The sequence below is a fragment of the Musca autumnalis genome, unplaced genomic scaffold (genome assembly GCF_047663935.1).
Source record: "Musca autumnalis isolate F117 unplaced genomic scaffold, ASM4766393v1 scaffold_3, whole genome shotgun sequence".
Lineage (NCBI taxonomy): Eukaryota > Metazoa > Arthropoda > Insecta > Diptera > Muscidae > Musca > Musca autumnalis.
The window spans coordinates 74,508,152-74,524,222 of NW_027411866.1; the positions used below are offsets into that span (position 1 = coordinate 74,508,152).

The window sequence follows — 16,071 nt, forward strand, 5'->3', positions numbered from 1 at the left end:
TTTTTTTTTTTTTTATATTTTAAAATTTTGAAATAGGGATGCAATCTAAAACAAAACAAAAACACTTAACTTACTTCTTTTGATCCACCCTCCACGGTTTCGAATGGGTAATGGTACCCTGAGATTTAAGGCCGCATTTTCCGCCCACAACCGGCAGCATGGCTGAATCGCCCAACATCAAACGTTGATTATTTGAATCACTTAAATAATTTATATCGAAACTTTAATGAGAAATTCTCTAGACCCACATAGACCACATTGCATCTACTTACTTGATGATGTGGGTTATGGCCAATTTCCTTAAACTGCTACCAGCCGAGCGAACTTTAGCTGTCTTATTCATAATTCTCACTGGCTTCTGTTTACGAAATACCATTTTTGATTCCCAATATTCGGATATGGGCCGCTTACAACTCTCCATTGAGGGGTCGTCATTTTCCAACTCGATTACAAACTGTTTCATAAAAGATTCTCGAACTTTGGGCAGGGTAAAGTCATTCGGTATTCGATGTAATATTGTCATTTGTGGAGATTGAGGGAATTTTTCAAATATCCTCAAACGAAATGGTAGGGTCTCTTTAATCTCAGCACTTTGTTCTCTAAACTTTAGCTGTTTTAACTTCTTGATGTCCTCATCCAATTCCAAATTATCCAAAATAACCGCCACGAACAAACTTAGCACAATAAGGGTAACGAACAAGTGGTAGAGTATAAAATATATGGCCACCAGAGGAGTAAGGGTTTTACTTGTGCGTATCATTGTCTCATCCATGACCTCAACCCAGGCTTCCTGGGTAAGAATTTGGAACATAGACATAAAGGCTTCGGGGAAAGTTTCGAATTTTGTAAAATCACAAAGAAAGCAGAAGAGCTGCATTGAAATACTGGAACTTATGATCAGCAAGCAGACGGTGAAGGTTATGAGGGAGCCCAACTTTTTGCCAGGACCAAAGATTTTGTAAACAAAACCCTCCAGCATGGGTGAGGCTTTGATAAGGCGCACAACTCTGAGAACCTGCAAAGAGGAAACAACATTAAAAATTTGCATGAAAAAGAGACAGGGAGCATGTCATGACTTACCTGGAAATATGTAAATCCCGACAGATAAAAATACGGCACAATATGTATTGTGGTGCCCACAGCTAACAGCAACTCAAATTTATGTATCGAATGTTTATAGTAGCCACGCCATCCCAAACAATAGATCTTAAATAATGTCTCCAAATCCAAGAGGAATGTAAACACAGCCTCAATATAATAATATCTCTCATAGAAGACATGTCGTGGCCGACCATCATGATGAAATGTCATCGTTGCTGTGACAATACCATTGGCCAAAATTATCGACATTACCAACATTCGGAAATATGGCGACCGCAAAATTGCATGACATGTTTCCGGTGCCAATCCTCCATGTTTACTGTCATCAATTGTTACCAAACGCCATCCCTGATCATTTCCACTTAGGATTTGTGATGCCGCCGTCTTTTGTATGTGTCCGCGAGCACCCCACATTTGTTGGAATTGCACACGTATCTCATTGAATGTTTCCGTAATGACAGCAATGAAAACGTTCTTCACCAACCATGCCAAAAAGAAGATCATGGTACTAAAAGGAGGGAAGGCAAACAATTATCCAATATCATCTAGGTTTGTAAATAAACGTTGGGCGCCATCACTTAGCAATTCGTCTATAAAGCTCCCTGCATCCACAGTTCGTATATAAAAGAAATCGTCTATAAAGATTTCCTACAGCTCGTTTATGCAGACTACTTGAGCTATATAACCAAAGTATACTTAACGCTACAACAAACATTTTACTTTCATAATTTTGGGTACCGTATAGTAGTCGGAAGATACTCGTAGAGCATGCCGCAGTACTCGTACTAGTATCCAAGTAGTATTTTTGTACAGATTCCTCCAGTTACACATCCAGTGGCGCCGCTACTAGTTCCGACCGTCATCCAGTTCTCCTACTAGTTTCCACGCTTCCAGTGCGACTATCGATCCGTCTAGTCTACCAGTTCTAGTGCACAATGCTCATCTCCTTTCCAGACAGCAACAAAATAATGGCAATTCCATCAAACAGTCTCATCCGCAGCTGCAATTCGTGCAGTTTGGGGATCACCAATCGCCACATTTCAAATCATGCAGTTTAGCAGTAATGGTTTAAGGCACAAGGTGATCGATATCATCAATTCCATGCATGAACACAGCATCTTAAATGCTGCCCTCCAAGAGACAAAGTTTACCAGCAATTGTTTCCTCTCGTCTTCAGGGAATTTTTACATCCTAAGGCGATAAAGGGAAAGGCGATTTAAATGTTCATCACGAGATATGGTACTCCAAATTCCCGGTGTTCTTATTGTTAACCAGATAGACGAATCCGACTTCGTTTCCATCAACGAGGACTCTTCCACTAGAGTCTCCCAAGGCGTGTATTTATTAAAGAATATTTTTACTTGGCCCTTCAAGGCGTTTATTTATTAAAGAATATTTCTACTTGGCCCTTCAAGGCGTGAACTTATTAAAGAATATTTTTACTTGGCCCTTCAGGGCGTGAATTTATTAAAGAATATTTTTACTTGGCCCTTCAAGGCGTGGATTTATTAAAGAATATTTTTACTTGGCCCTTCAAGGTGTGGATTTATTAAAGTTTATTTTTACCTGGCCCTTCAAGGTGTGGATTTATTAAAGAATATTTTTACTTGGCCCTTCAAGGTGTGGAATTATTAAAGAATATTTTAACTTGGCCCTTCAAGGTGTGGATTTATTAGTAAGAATATTCCAATAAGAACAAAAATCTTCCTGATATAGCCTTCAATAACATTCCTCATTGCAGAGCAGATCCAGGCGAGCTGTGTTACACAATTGGTTTCCAGATGTTACCAGATCTTACGTCTGGAAACATCGATAAAGAGAAGCGGTTGGGGATAAATACTGGAGAATTAAGAGCCAGCCAGTCAGCTGTGATTAAGACGGCAAACTGAACAGTCGGTTAAAGAAGAAGTAAAGAGAAAGCTGTGTGCTTACTAAAGTCAAGCTGTGTGCTTAGTAACACTGTGTGTAATTTTTTGAGTCATGTTTTATTAACCATATTCTGACTCCACAGTATGATATAACGCCAAAAATGAGAAGACACGTGTCTCGCCGTTTTTTCCTATCTCATTAACTTTCGCGGTTATAGGCCTCCAAAGGTTTGAGACTTTGATGTAGAAAGGGTAATTTAGTCAGGACTATATCTTCCAAACCGTTAGGAAATTTGAATCTATCTCAGAGGCAAAGTTGTAGCTCTTGTCTTAGAGAACAAAAATTGTGAACACATACATATAACGCATCAAACTTCATCTGTAGGGTCAAAAACGCCATGGTCAAATTTCTTTTAAAAATACAGCTATCAAACCGAGCAAATTTGAAGCAAACAACCAAGTAAAAAAATGTGCCTCAGATCTCAATAAACATCTTTCTAGAATATACGAACCCTGAAGGAACAGGTCTTAATGGTCAAAATAGCAAAACAATTGCAATTTTTATCCTCTTTTCTCGGCTTCTGCTCCACAGATATTAATCCGTTCAAAATTCAAGAAAACAATCAACCACAATAGTGTAGCAAAGCCTTCAATAAACAACTTTCTGGAATATACGAAATGTCTATGAACGGTTCTTAATGGTAAAAATAGCAAAAATCTTTTGAAAATATCCAATTTTTATACTTTTTTCTCCGACTCTGGTCCAAAGATACGCAACCGCCCAAAAATTAAGGATGCAGTCAACTACAAAAATGTACCTTAGATTTCAACAAACAAGTTTCTAGAACAAATGAAGATTCTAGGAACGATTCTTCAAGCTCAAAATTCGTTTATTTTAGATCATTCTTTCCTGTTCAGGTCCGTAAATAACAAACCTTTCAAATTTTTCTTGAGTTTTTAACAGTTTGTTATTTCCAAACCTGAGCAGGGGGAATGTTAAAACAATTTAATTGTTCGTGAATTTCAGCCCTATAAATCATTCATAGAAATTCATATGTTCTAAAAAGTTGTTTATTGAAATCTTAGGTACATTTTTGTGGTTGGCTGTACTCGTATTCTTAATTTTTGGGCGGTTGCGTATCTTTGGACAAGAGTCGGAGAAAAAAGTATAAAAATTGGATATTTTCAAAAGATTTTTGCTATTTTTAAAAGGTTTTATTTAGCTCACCCCGTTTGTTTTATTTATTATTTATTCTTGGGTCAAATTTAGTAATTCAAATTTCACCCTCTTACTGTCAACCGATTAATCTGAAATTTTGTATACACTTTGGATTTTGGTGACAATACAATTATGTTTATTCATTATCATTATAAATTCAAGATGGCGGCCGCTACAAAATGGCGGATAACGTAGGTTGTATCAATCCCATCAATATGGATATCAAATGAAATGGCTCAACAAGCAGAATACAAAATACTATAACAAATTGAAATCCAAGATGGCGGCCGCTACAAAATGGCGGATAACGTAGATTTTATCAATCCCATCAATATGGGTATCAAATGAAAGTGCTCAACCAGTAGAATACAATGTACTATATAAAATTAAAATCCAAGATGGCGGCCTCTACAAATGGCGGATAACTTAGGTTTTATCAATCCCATCAACATGGGTATCAAATGAAAGGTCTCAACAAGTAGAATACAATTTACTATGCAAAATTGAAATTTAAGATGGCCGCCGCTACCAAATGGCTGATAACAATTTTTTATCAATCCCTCCAATATGGGTATCAAATAAAAGGGCTTGACAAGAAGAATACAGTGCACTATACAGTACATTTTATACACCCGAAAGCCATACAGTTTCTAGCTATGTACAATTACGGGACGGCTGAAAGAAGAATGTTGCCTTTAATACTATCATGGGCTTCTACAATACATAAAATGCAGGGCAGCACTGTGGATCACGCAGTCGTATACTTAGGTGCGAAACTGTTTGAAGAAGGTCCAGCCTACGTGGCTCTTAGTAGAGTAAGATCTTTGCAGGGACTACGTATAGAGGAGTTGGACTGCAATAAACTAACGGGCAAAAAACCTTGCAATAAGGAAGCACTAAATGAATTAAACAGAATGCAAAATAAAAACTAAAAACTAGAAAATAAAAATAGGTAAAAAAAACTTTTTAAGTTAAACGGTTTTATGTTAAACATACATTGCAATGTTTAAGATAAATGTACTAAAAACCAAAAAATAATAAAATAGATACAGTCGTGGGAATTATAAACATATGCATAGACTAGACTAAAATAAAACCGTGGGGCACGTCAATTGTCTACAAATTATCGACTTAATGTGCGATAGAAGAATCGTTTAATTCGTCGTTAGGCAGTTACTATTTTCTTGCTCATGGAAATTCCAATAGTTATACACTCCATGTAAATAAAACAGATGTTTCAACTAGTTTATCGTTGGCCATTCACACTGCTGCCTGGCGAGGAAGCGTTTCACTGCTCGTAGTTTGTCTTTAATTGACAAAGTACTACTCGCTCACCACTATGAAACCTTAAAACTCGCTTATAATCGAGCTTGCTAGCTTGTTTCCACATTCTAGCCCTACTTATCACACGTCCATCGTTGTCGGTTGAACAACTGCCTAATTATAGTGTAACATTACAATACATAGACATTTTGCATATTCCAGAAAGTTGTTTATTGAAGGCTTTGCCACACTATTGTGGTTGATAGTTTTCTTGAATTTTGAACGGATTAATATCCTTGGAGCAGAAGCCGAGAAAAGAGGATAAAAATCGCAATTGTTTTGCTATTTTGACCATTAAGACCTGTTCCTTCAGGGTTCGTATATGCTAGAAAGATGTTTATTGAGATCTGAGGCACATTTTTTTAGTTGGTGGTTTGCTTCAAATTTGATCGGTTTGAAAGCTGTATAACAAAACTTGAGAAAAATTTTAAAAGAAATTTGACCATGGCGATTTTGACCTTGCAGATGAGGTTTGATGGATTATATGTGTTCACAATTTTTGTTCTTTAAAACAAGAGATACAACTTCGCCTCAGAGATAAATTCAAATTTTCTAACAATTTGGAAGATATAGTCCTGACTAAATAACCCTTTCTACATCAAAGCCTCAAACCTTTGGAGGCCTATAACCGCGAAAGTTGATGACATAGGGAAAAACGGCGAGACACGTGTCTTCTCGTTATTCGTGTTGTTTCACACTGCGGTGTCAGAATATGGTTAATAATTTTCGTGTTGCATAGTGTAATTAAAGTCGGTTATGAATACGTGTAGTAAAGTCAATAAAGCATTGTAGAATCGTAATCTAAAATGAAACAAGTTTTATTTGGTACGAATCGCAACAGCATTGTTCACAATTGTTCAGTGGATTTCTTTTTGACATGCTTTCGAAAGCGGATTCTTGCATTAGTGCAGTGAATTTGAGTACGATTTCGTCGAAATATTATTCGAAGTCTATCTGAAAAGACGTTACAGTTTATTTGTTGGAAATAATATTTCCAATCGGAAAATTTGCTCTTTAATCATGGCATTAAGATGTTACGTACTAATAGATAGGCATGAGGTCAGACAGAGCTGAGTTTGTGCCCTGTTTCTATTTTAAAACAGTGCACTGCAGTGTTTAGAAATCTTTCTTGTTACAAAAAAATCGATCAGGCTTAGGATTCGCTGGCTAGTACTTTGGGTATCCTGTTGAGATGAAATCGCAGCCAGTTTACTAAATAGTTTTCAACAATTGTCGGCCTGTGCTAGGGGTAGACTTGATCCTCACTCTCTGTATATGCATTGCGTTAAAGTCACCACCCATTATACATTTTGAATTTGTGGTTGTTAATGAATTCAATGTATTGATCCGTTTTCACATAATGATGTTGCTCATTTATTGTTACTGTAACAGAAGTACCTTGGAAAATTCGGAACTAAATTCTTCTTCATTGCGGTGGATAAGCCTTGGGCATTTATCGCCGTTTTTAAAGGTGCTTAGAAGTGACAAAAAAAACAAACTTCCTGAATTTGTAAGGAAAATTTGGCGCCCAACGCTAAATTCCCATTTTTAGTTGGTGTTGTAGGAATGAACTTTGTGGCGGAAAATGGTGATGATATTGTTGAGTTATAAATACATACCTGAAATAGAATGCCGCTCTCCATGCTGGCAGCGAATCGATGGCACGATACATAATAAATACCCAACCCTCCTGGGATGCAGCCTGATAAACCGTAAAAATACTTGTGGCAATATCTTCAAATCCATTGAAACCAATCACATAGCTACTGAGAAAATCCAATTTCATGCATTTCATGCCCGGTGAACACTGATAACCCGAATCAGGATCCATGGAACAAAATGTATCAGGTATGGCCAATGAATTTAGTGTTAAAATTCTATAAAATTTAAATTTAAGAAAAAAAAGATGACCAATTTCGTTTGTCCTATTAGCTTCAGATGCAAAACTTACGGTCTATCATGCTCATCATAGTTACTGTTATTCATGACACAATGGTTTTTCAATTCGCCAAAAAATTGAACACCCATAAGGCCATAAAGTGACATAAAGAATAGGAAAAATAGGGTTACATTGTAGATTTGTTGACTCGAACGCCTGTAGAGAGTAAAGAGAGGATGGAGTTGGGAATGTATTAAAATCGAATTAAAGAAGGAATGGGAAACTTACTTGAATATTTGATTAATACGACTTTTTGGCATTGAAAATTTCAGGAAGACTCTTAGGAAGCGTATCATTATAAGCGGTCGGGGAGCTCTCATCATCGATAGGGAAGAAAACCTGTGGGGAAGATATTAAACAAAATATTACAAATATGTGATCCCTTGCTCTCCTCCCCATTACCAAAAGGGGTCCACAGATTGCGAATACTTACTTTGGCACAACTTCAAGTATTTCAAATATTTGTAAGATTATGGAAATCCATAAAAAGAATACCATTGAAAAATCAAATTGGCACCAATGATCCTTTAGATATGGTACTTCACCCTAGGTTTTATCATACATTTGTTAAAAGTTAGGTTATGTGTTTAGATAAGAAAATTAAAAATGCAACTCTGTTGTATTAACACAGAAATAGGCATGGTGGCCATTTGACTAGTTTAATATGCCTTCGAAGCATTTGTATTCATATTTTTTTCAAAGATTACTTTTGAATGGTGTCCTCATGGTGAATGGAAACTACAGTTGAATAAGCCTCTTCCTTTCTCCATTTGGATATAAAATATTTGCCAATTTTAATGAATACTGGGGATGCAAGCTTAATGGAGTCATAGGGCAACGCTTGGCCAAAAAAGCATTGCCATCATTAGAGTGATGTATTACTTGTTTTTCAAGCATTGCCAAATAAGTTCGTCAACCTTGCCACCCTATACTTCTGCACTCAGCATACCACACCACTCCAAATGGCTACCATTTATATGTTTTGACATTGTATTTCGGTACTCACATGCAATACGCCGCGTATGTGCATTTTGGCTATCATTTCAGCGGTAAATAGTAGCGTTACCGCTATGTCCGATACGAATGTTATATACTGCAGGGATGGTTCGCGTTCGAAAGTTTTTGGAGTATTCAATGAGACTGAGGCCAAGGCAACTAAAGCGCAAAATCGCATTAGGCGTCTTACCCACAGTTTATTCACCCATTCAATATCGGCACTTTCGTTAAGCGACTCCTCGGGACCATAATCGGCTAGAAATGGTTCGCCGCCCTTTAGACTTTGCTTGCGACCGAGCATTTTATTACCAATACCGGTTGCAAGTCCAAGTCCTATTGGCGGCACCCCAGTAATGACAGCTGCATTACTACTAATACCGCCACAAATGCCCATACCGACGCCGCCCATATTTCCGGGAACACCCATTCCCACACCCCCGCTTGTGCCAGCTGTATTACTTGATGATGCAGCGGCAGTTTGGGCTGCCGAGGCACTGCCAAGCTGACCGGCTGTAACTCCGGAACCATTGTTGTGACTAGAGGCAGCACCAACACCTCCACCGCCAGATGTGGTGCCCTGCCCCGGATTAGTGGCATTATAAGCAGTATAACTGTTATTTATGGCAACAGTGGCCGATGTTCCCAGCATAGGTCCCATATTGGGCATACGCAGACCACTACTACCACTGCCACTTCCACTAGCGGAATTTACAACCGTTGGACTGGGTTCAACGCCATAATTTGTTGCCGCTGATGCTGTTCCTGTTGTTGTTGTGTTATTCTGCGTCCCCCTTGGACTATCCGTGTGATTAAAGGTAAAATATTGGGCCTGAGTTGTATGCTGCGGATGATGACGAAAATATTGTTGTAAAAAATTGCTACTAGCACTATGGCTAATACTTGGTGTTATGGCTGCACCACCACCAACTGTTCCTCCTCCTGCTGCTGCTGCACTGGTATTGATTGGTGCCAAATTTGTGGCAGAAAGTGTTTTACTACGACCACCTAAGCGACGTATTCGCAATTGTTCACTCATTCAAAAGACTCTCTGACTTCATAATCATCGATAGACGGCAGGATGTTGCGAAAAATATCTGGAAAAATACTAAAGGGCAAAGAGAGAGAGAGAGCAAAAATTAATAACATTTACAATCAATTTTTTCGGATTTCTATTCAGAAAAAGTAAGTATCTATATATATAAAATAGAAAAATGTTTGTATGTTTGTTTGTTTGTTTGTTTGTTTGTTTGAAATTTATAGACTCAAAAACTGCTGAACCGATCTTGCTGAAATTTTCAGGGTATATTACTACATCGCCTGAAAGTAACATAGGCTATAAAAAGTTTCGAAATTCCGCTCTGATCCGGAGATATAGCATCAGAACCGGAGGTACCTCAAAAAATTTTAAACTTTGTATGCAAATATCTATAGCACGGTTACAGATACAGACTCCAAATTTGAAATGTGTGATGGATTTTAGCCTAAAAATAAATGTACCAAAATATATCGAAATCGGTCCAGATTTGGATATAGCTCCCATATATATTTTCGTCCGATTTCAAATATTTGATGTACCAAACACGCTATATATGTCCGATTTCCATGAAATTTGGAATGTGTGACTAAATTTGTTGCAAAAATGAGTATGCCAAATTATATTGAAATCGGTTCAGATTTGGATATAGCTCCTATATAGATTTTCGGCCGATTTCATGTATTTGATGCACCCAACCCACTATGTATGTCCAATTTTAATGAAATTTGGAATGTGTGACTAAATTTGTTGTAGAAATGAGTGTGCCAAATTATATTGAAATCGGTTCAGATTTAGATATAGCTCCTATATATATTTTCGGCCGATTTCATGTATTTGATGCACCCAACCCACTATGTATGTCCAATTTCAATGAAATTTGGAATGTGTGACTAAATTTGTTGTATAAATGAGTATGCCAAATTGTATTGAAATCGGTTCAGATTTAGATATAGCTCCTATATATTTTTTTTCGGCCGATTTCATGTATTTGATGCACCCAACCCACTATGTATGTCCAATTTCAATGAAATTTGGAATGTGTGACTAAATTTGTTGTAGAAATGAGTATGCCCAACTATATTGAAATCGGTTCAGATTTGGATATAGCTCCTATATATATTTTCGGCCGATTTCATGTATTTGATGCACCCAACCCACTATGTATGTCCAATTTCAATGAAATTTGGAATGTGTGACTAAATTTGTTGTAGAAATGAGTATGCCAAATTATATTGAAATCGGTTCAGAGTTAGATATAGCTCCTATATATATTTTCGGCCGATTTCATGTATTAGATGCACCCAACCCACTATGTATGTCCAATTTCAACGAAATTTGGAATGTGTGACTAAATTTGTTGTAGAAATGAGTATGCCAAATTATATATATATTTTCGGCCGATTTCATGTATTTGATGCCCCAAACACGCTATGTATGTCCAATGTGTAACTAAATTTGGTGTAGAAATAAGTATTGAAATCGGTGTTGAATTGGCTATAGCTCCCATATTTATTTCAATGAAATTTGTGCGGTATCTATATCTATAAAAGAGGAAAATGTTTGTACGTTTGTTTGTTTGAAGTTTATGGACTCAAAAACCGCTGAACCGATCTTCCTGAAACTTTCAGAGTATATTACCACATGGGCTGAAAGTTTCCGCCCCGATCTGGAGATATAGCCTCAGGATCGGAGGTACCTCCAAAAAATGTAGACTTTGTATGCTGATATCTAACGAACGATTATCGATACAGTCTTCAAATTTGGAATGTGTGACGGAATTTGGTCTAAAAATAAATTTGCCAAAGTAATTTGAAATCGGCTCAGATTTGGATATATATTTTCGGGCGATTTAATGCATTTGATGCATAAAACACGTTTTGTATGTCCAATTCCAATGAAATTTGGAATGTGTGACGGAAATTATTGCAGAAATATATGTTCCAAACTATTTTGAAATCGGTTCAGATTGGGATATAGCTCCCATATATATTTTCGGCCGATATCATGTATTTTCTACACCAATCACGCCATGTATGTTAAATTTTGACGAAATTTGGAATCTTTGACAGAATTGATCCTAGAAATTAGTTTGACAAATTATATTGAAATCGGATCAGATTTGGATATACCTCCAATATATATTTTTGGCCGATTTCATGTATTTTATGCATTAAACACCTTATGTATGTCCAATTTCAATGAAATTTGAAATATGTGGCGGAAATTGATCTACAAAAAAATTTGTCAAATTATATCGAAATCGGTTCAGATTTGGATATAGCTCCTACGTCCGCTTTCATGTATTTGAGGCACCAAACACGCTATTGATATCCAATTTCAATAAAATTTGGAAAGTGTGAATCAACATGGTCTAGAAATACATGTGCCAAATTATATCGAAATCGGTTCAGATTTGGATGTAGCTCCCATATATATTTTCGGCCGATTTTCCGCATTTGATACACCAAACACGCTATATATGACCAAATTCGCTGAAATTTGGAATGTGTAACAGAACTTGGTCTAGAAATAAATGTGCCAAATTCCATCGAAATCGGTTCAGATTTGGATATAGCTCCCATATATATTTTCGGTCGATTTTCCGCATTGGATGGACCAAACACGCTGCATATGTCCAATTTCGCTGAAATTTGGAATGTGTAACGGAATTTGGTCTAGAAACAAATGTGCCAATTATATCGAAATCGGTTCATATTTGGATATTGCCCCTATATATATATTTTCGGCCGATTTGCTGTAATCTATGCACCAAACACTGTATGTATGTCCAATTTCGCTGAAACTTGGAATGTCTGACGGAATTTGGTCTATACATAAATGTGCAAAATTATATCGAAATCGGTTATAATTTGGATATAGCTCCCTTATATATTTTCGGCCGATTCGCTATATTTTATGCACCAAACACGCTATTTATGTCCAATTTCAATGTAATTTGGAATGTGTGACGGAATTTGGTATAGCAATGAATGTGCCAAATTATATCGAAATCGGTTCATATTTGGATATTGCCTATATATATTTTCGGCCGATTTCCTGTAATTTATGCACCAAACACGCTATGTGTGTCCAATTTCGCTGAAATTTGGAATGTGTGACGGAATTTGGTCTAAAAACAAATGTTCCAAATTATATCAAAATCGGTTCAAGTTTGAATATAGCTCCCATGTATATTTTCGGCAGATTTCTTGCATTTTGTGCACCAAACACGTTATGTATGTTCAATTTCATTGCAATTTGGAATGCGAGACGGGATTTCGTGTAAAAATAAATGTGCAAAATGATATCGAGATCTGTTCAGATCGGAATATAGCTCCCATATATATTGTCATGTTTTTGTTACATATGTCTAATTTGAATGAAATTTTGAAGATACTTAGAAGTCATCATTATATACACAAGTACGAGTACTTATAGTTGAGAACGAATTGACCAAGGCTACAGCATTAAATATTATATCTTTGAGAGACTTCTTAAGAATAATGTTTTATTATGATATAACTAAATCATTATTTGAGTAAAAATTTTGAATACAAGAGGAGTTATCCTAAGAGTAATAATAAGTCCCATTTATAAAATAAATTACAACTATCCTCAAACGTTCCTAATTTTATTCACTCCAAATCCAATCTGTAAAAAAAAGAGAAATTAATATTGTAAGAGTATATAACTACCCTAGGAATACTTATAGTCGAAAAGGCTTTAGGAGGAGTGTTACATTCTGAAACATACAAAAATACACGCAGAGAAAAAATATTTTTCGCTTTTGTTGGAATAAAAATATATGTTTTGGTTCCAAAAATGTATTTGTTTTGTTCAAACATTGTAATCCAAACCCAAAAATACCATCTTTTGTTCCAAACATAGAAAACAAAAACAACTTTCGAATTTCCGCAATATTGTTAAAATCGTTAACAATACCGATTGTAGGAACTATCATAATCTAATTTTGTTTACAAAAAGTATTGTCAATACAGAAAACCAGCCCAGAAATTTTTGATTTGAGTGCATATACTTCTCATATACACTTTTCGCATAACTTGGATATAAATGTCGCGTATAATATTGCAATCATTGATGAACACAATACATGGTTTGCTGCATTGGCTGACAACAAAGACAAACAAAAAGCCACAAGAACCCACCACAACATAAGGAATAATTAAACCCCATTACAAACATGAAAAGGAAAGAAGAATGAAACAAAACAGAAACAAATAAAAACAAGAGTCTCACAAGTACATACACACAAAAACAAAGGTAAAGGCAGCATGTCATACAAACACACCACAACTCACCAAAATTGTTTTTTCAACACGGCATCGAATAGCGAGAGAAGAGAAACAAATTTTCGAAGAAAAGAGAGAAATATTGTTCAGTTGACACAAACTATTTTTGGATTAACAATACTACATGAGGAATCCAACAATATGTTAACAATACATATTTTGCTCTTGGAATATTGTTGGATCAAACATATTTTTTTCTCTGCGTGTACCATAGTAGCTCCAAAACAGCCCTGAATGGGTAGAGAACGCCTTCATATCTCCTATATTTATACGTTAAAATATTAAAAAAGCATTGCATTATATTTTATCTAAGTCGGGGTAGCAAAGCGCACCGGGTTCAGCTAGTTTTATATACATATCTCTTTAAAGGTCTCGGTATATAGCATGGTAGTGGTATCACACTAGCTGTTCGAATATGAAAAGTCAAATCCTTTATAAAAAAATATTTTTGTTGTAATTTCCCCAACAACATAAATAAAGTTTTGACATAACATATTCAAAATTTTACGATGCCACTACCTGGTACCATGGTACATAGGAAGCCCTGTCTGATTCATTTCTGACATAATAAAATTTAATGCGAACTATTTTGTTTTGATTGGGTGCAACCGTGGTGCAATGGTATGCACACCCGCCTTGCACACATAAGGTCGTGGGTTCGAATCCCCGGCCAGGCAACATCAAAACATCAACGGTGGCAAAATACCCCTCAGTAATGTTGGCGACATTTCCTGAGTATTTCAGCCATGTAAAACTTCTCTACAAAAGTGGTGTCTTAGACACGCCGTTCGGACTCGGCGATAAACTGTACGTCCCATATCATTGAGCTTATATGAATCGGGGTGCACTCATTGATATGAGAGAAGTCTCCCTTGTCCCTTATGGGATGTTTGTGGAACAATTATTAAAATTATTATTATTATTATTATTATTATTATTATTATTATTATTATTATTATTATTATTATTTTGTTTTGATATATAGTCCATATTTACATTATAGTACGGATACATTAGAGTTTTCACCTCATGAGGATTTAATTGACGTTTGCGCTATGGAATTGACCCAAACCCACTGGGTTAATCCGGTTAAGTGTAACCGGGGTATTAGGCAGTTTGTAGGTGCCTCATCTCCTGTTCTCTCTATCAATCTGACAATTGCCGCAAGGAAAATTGCCTAACAAAACAAGAGAACTCTTCAATCACATAAAAAGGAGAAAATTTTCATAACTCGGACGAAGCAGTGGAAGACAAGAGATGTCCTGGCTTCAAAATATCCAACAATGAACGGAACTCAGAAATGTAGAAAATTTAATAAGTGTCACAAGAAACAGATGGTCTGTTCCAGAACTGCAAGAAACTACTAATTTTTACTATTTTTTCCGATAACATAAAGGAAAAAATGTTATCGTAGTAAAAAATAGTAGCTTCTTGCAGGTTCTGGAACAAACCAAGAGATGTATTTTCTTATTTTGTCAGTAATATACATATACACTGTGTGCATGCAGGACAGCATTTGTAATAGTATTAGTAAATTTTGAAGCATTTTTCAATGTATGTGTGAATATTTTTTGCAGGATAGAAATCAAAACTATCTTGATTCCGGAAATGAAACCATTTCAATCCGATGAATTTTGTTTATTTTCGAAGTAATCGAAAAACAATTATTGAAAATAATAAATATTTGCTTTGTTCCAGAACCTGCAAGAAGCTACTATTTTTTACTACGATAGCATTTTTCCCTTTATGTTATCGTAAAAAATAGTAAAAATTAGTAGATTCTTGCAGTTCTGGAACAGACCAATTGTTTGTGGGGAAATTAACAATTTTTGAAAACTTCAACTAAAAACCGTGTTTTGGACGAAAATTTATCATTTCTGGAATGTGGATTGAAGGAATGCCACACACTACTCAATCTCACACGTACACAAAGGGTTCATCGGCAGCAGCAGTTTGGCAGTAAATGTATGGGCCGCATAAAGAAAATTATACGGTATTTTTGTAGGTGATTTTTGAGATATTGAAGTTCAAATTGGGACAATGAACTGAATGTATCGCTCCCTTATAAAACCACGTCATGAAGGGTGCGCCTTGACTAACTTTTAATGAAAACCGCTCACTCGGTGGAAGTTTTTGTGAATTCTGAAACAGCAATGTTCATAGATGAGAAAAATCCAAAAACAAGAAAAAATCGCTGTAGGGATTTTTAAATAAATCGCGGTCAAAATTCACATTTTTTGGTGTTTTTTAGGTTTTCACGATTTTGCTTGGAAACCGCA

General features: G+C 36.1%; 1 protein-coding gene across 5 annotated transcripts in view; it reads right to left on the minus strand.

The window, feature by feature from the left end:
- The window catches only part of na (sodium leak channel non-selective protein na), a 42,730-nt gene that overhangs the window by 23,457 nt on the left and 3,202 nt on the right, over positions 1 to 16,071 (minus strand). For 2 of the 5 annotated variants that reach the window (XM_073971742.1, XM_073971744.1), the window contains exons 2-9: positions 8,457 to 9,551; positions 7,884 to 7,996; positions 7,679 to 7,789; positions 7,463 to 7,606; positions 7,131 to 7,388; positions 1,081 to 1,609; positions 273 to 1,015; positions 75 to 200 (exon numbers count right to left, since the gene is read on the minus strand). In XM_073971742.1, the coding sequence (XP_073827843.1) occupies positions 75 to 200; positions 273 to 1,015; positions 1,081 to 1,609; positions 7,131 to 7,388; positions 7,463 to 7,606; positions 7,679 to 7,789; positions 7,884 to 7,996; positions 8,457 to 9,482 (3,050 nt within the window). In that variant the 5' untranslated portion in view covers positions 9,483 to 9,551. Of the gene's footprint in view, positions 1 to 74; positions 222 to 272; positions 1,016 to 1,080; positions 1,610 to 7,130; positions 7,389 to 7,462; positions 7,607 to 7,678; positions 7,790 to 7,883; positions 7,997 to 8,456; positions 9,552 to 16,071 lie in introns of all 5 variants that reach the window. The other 3 variants (XM_073971743.1, XM_073971741.1, XM_073971745.1) reach the window with 2 other exon arrangements.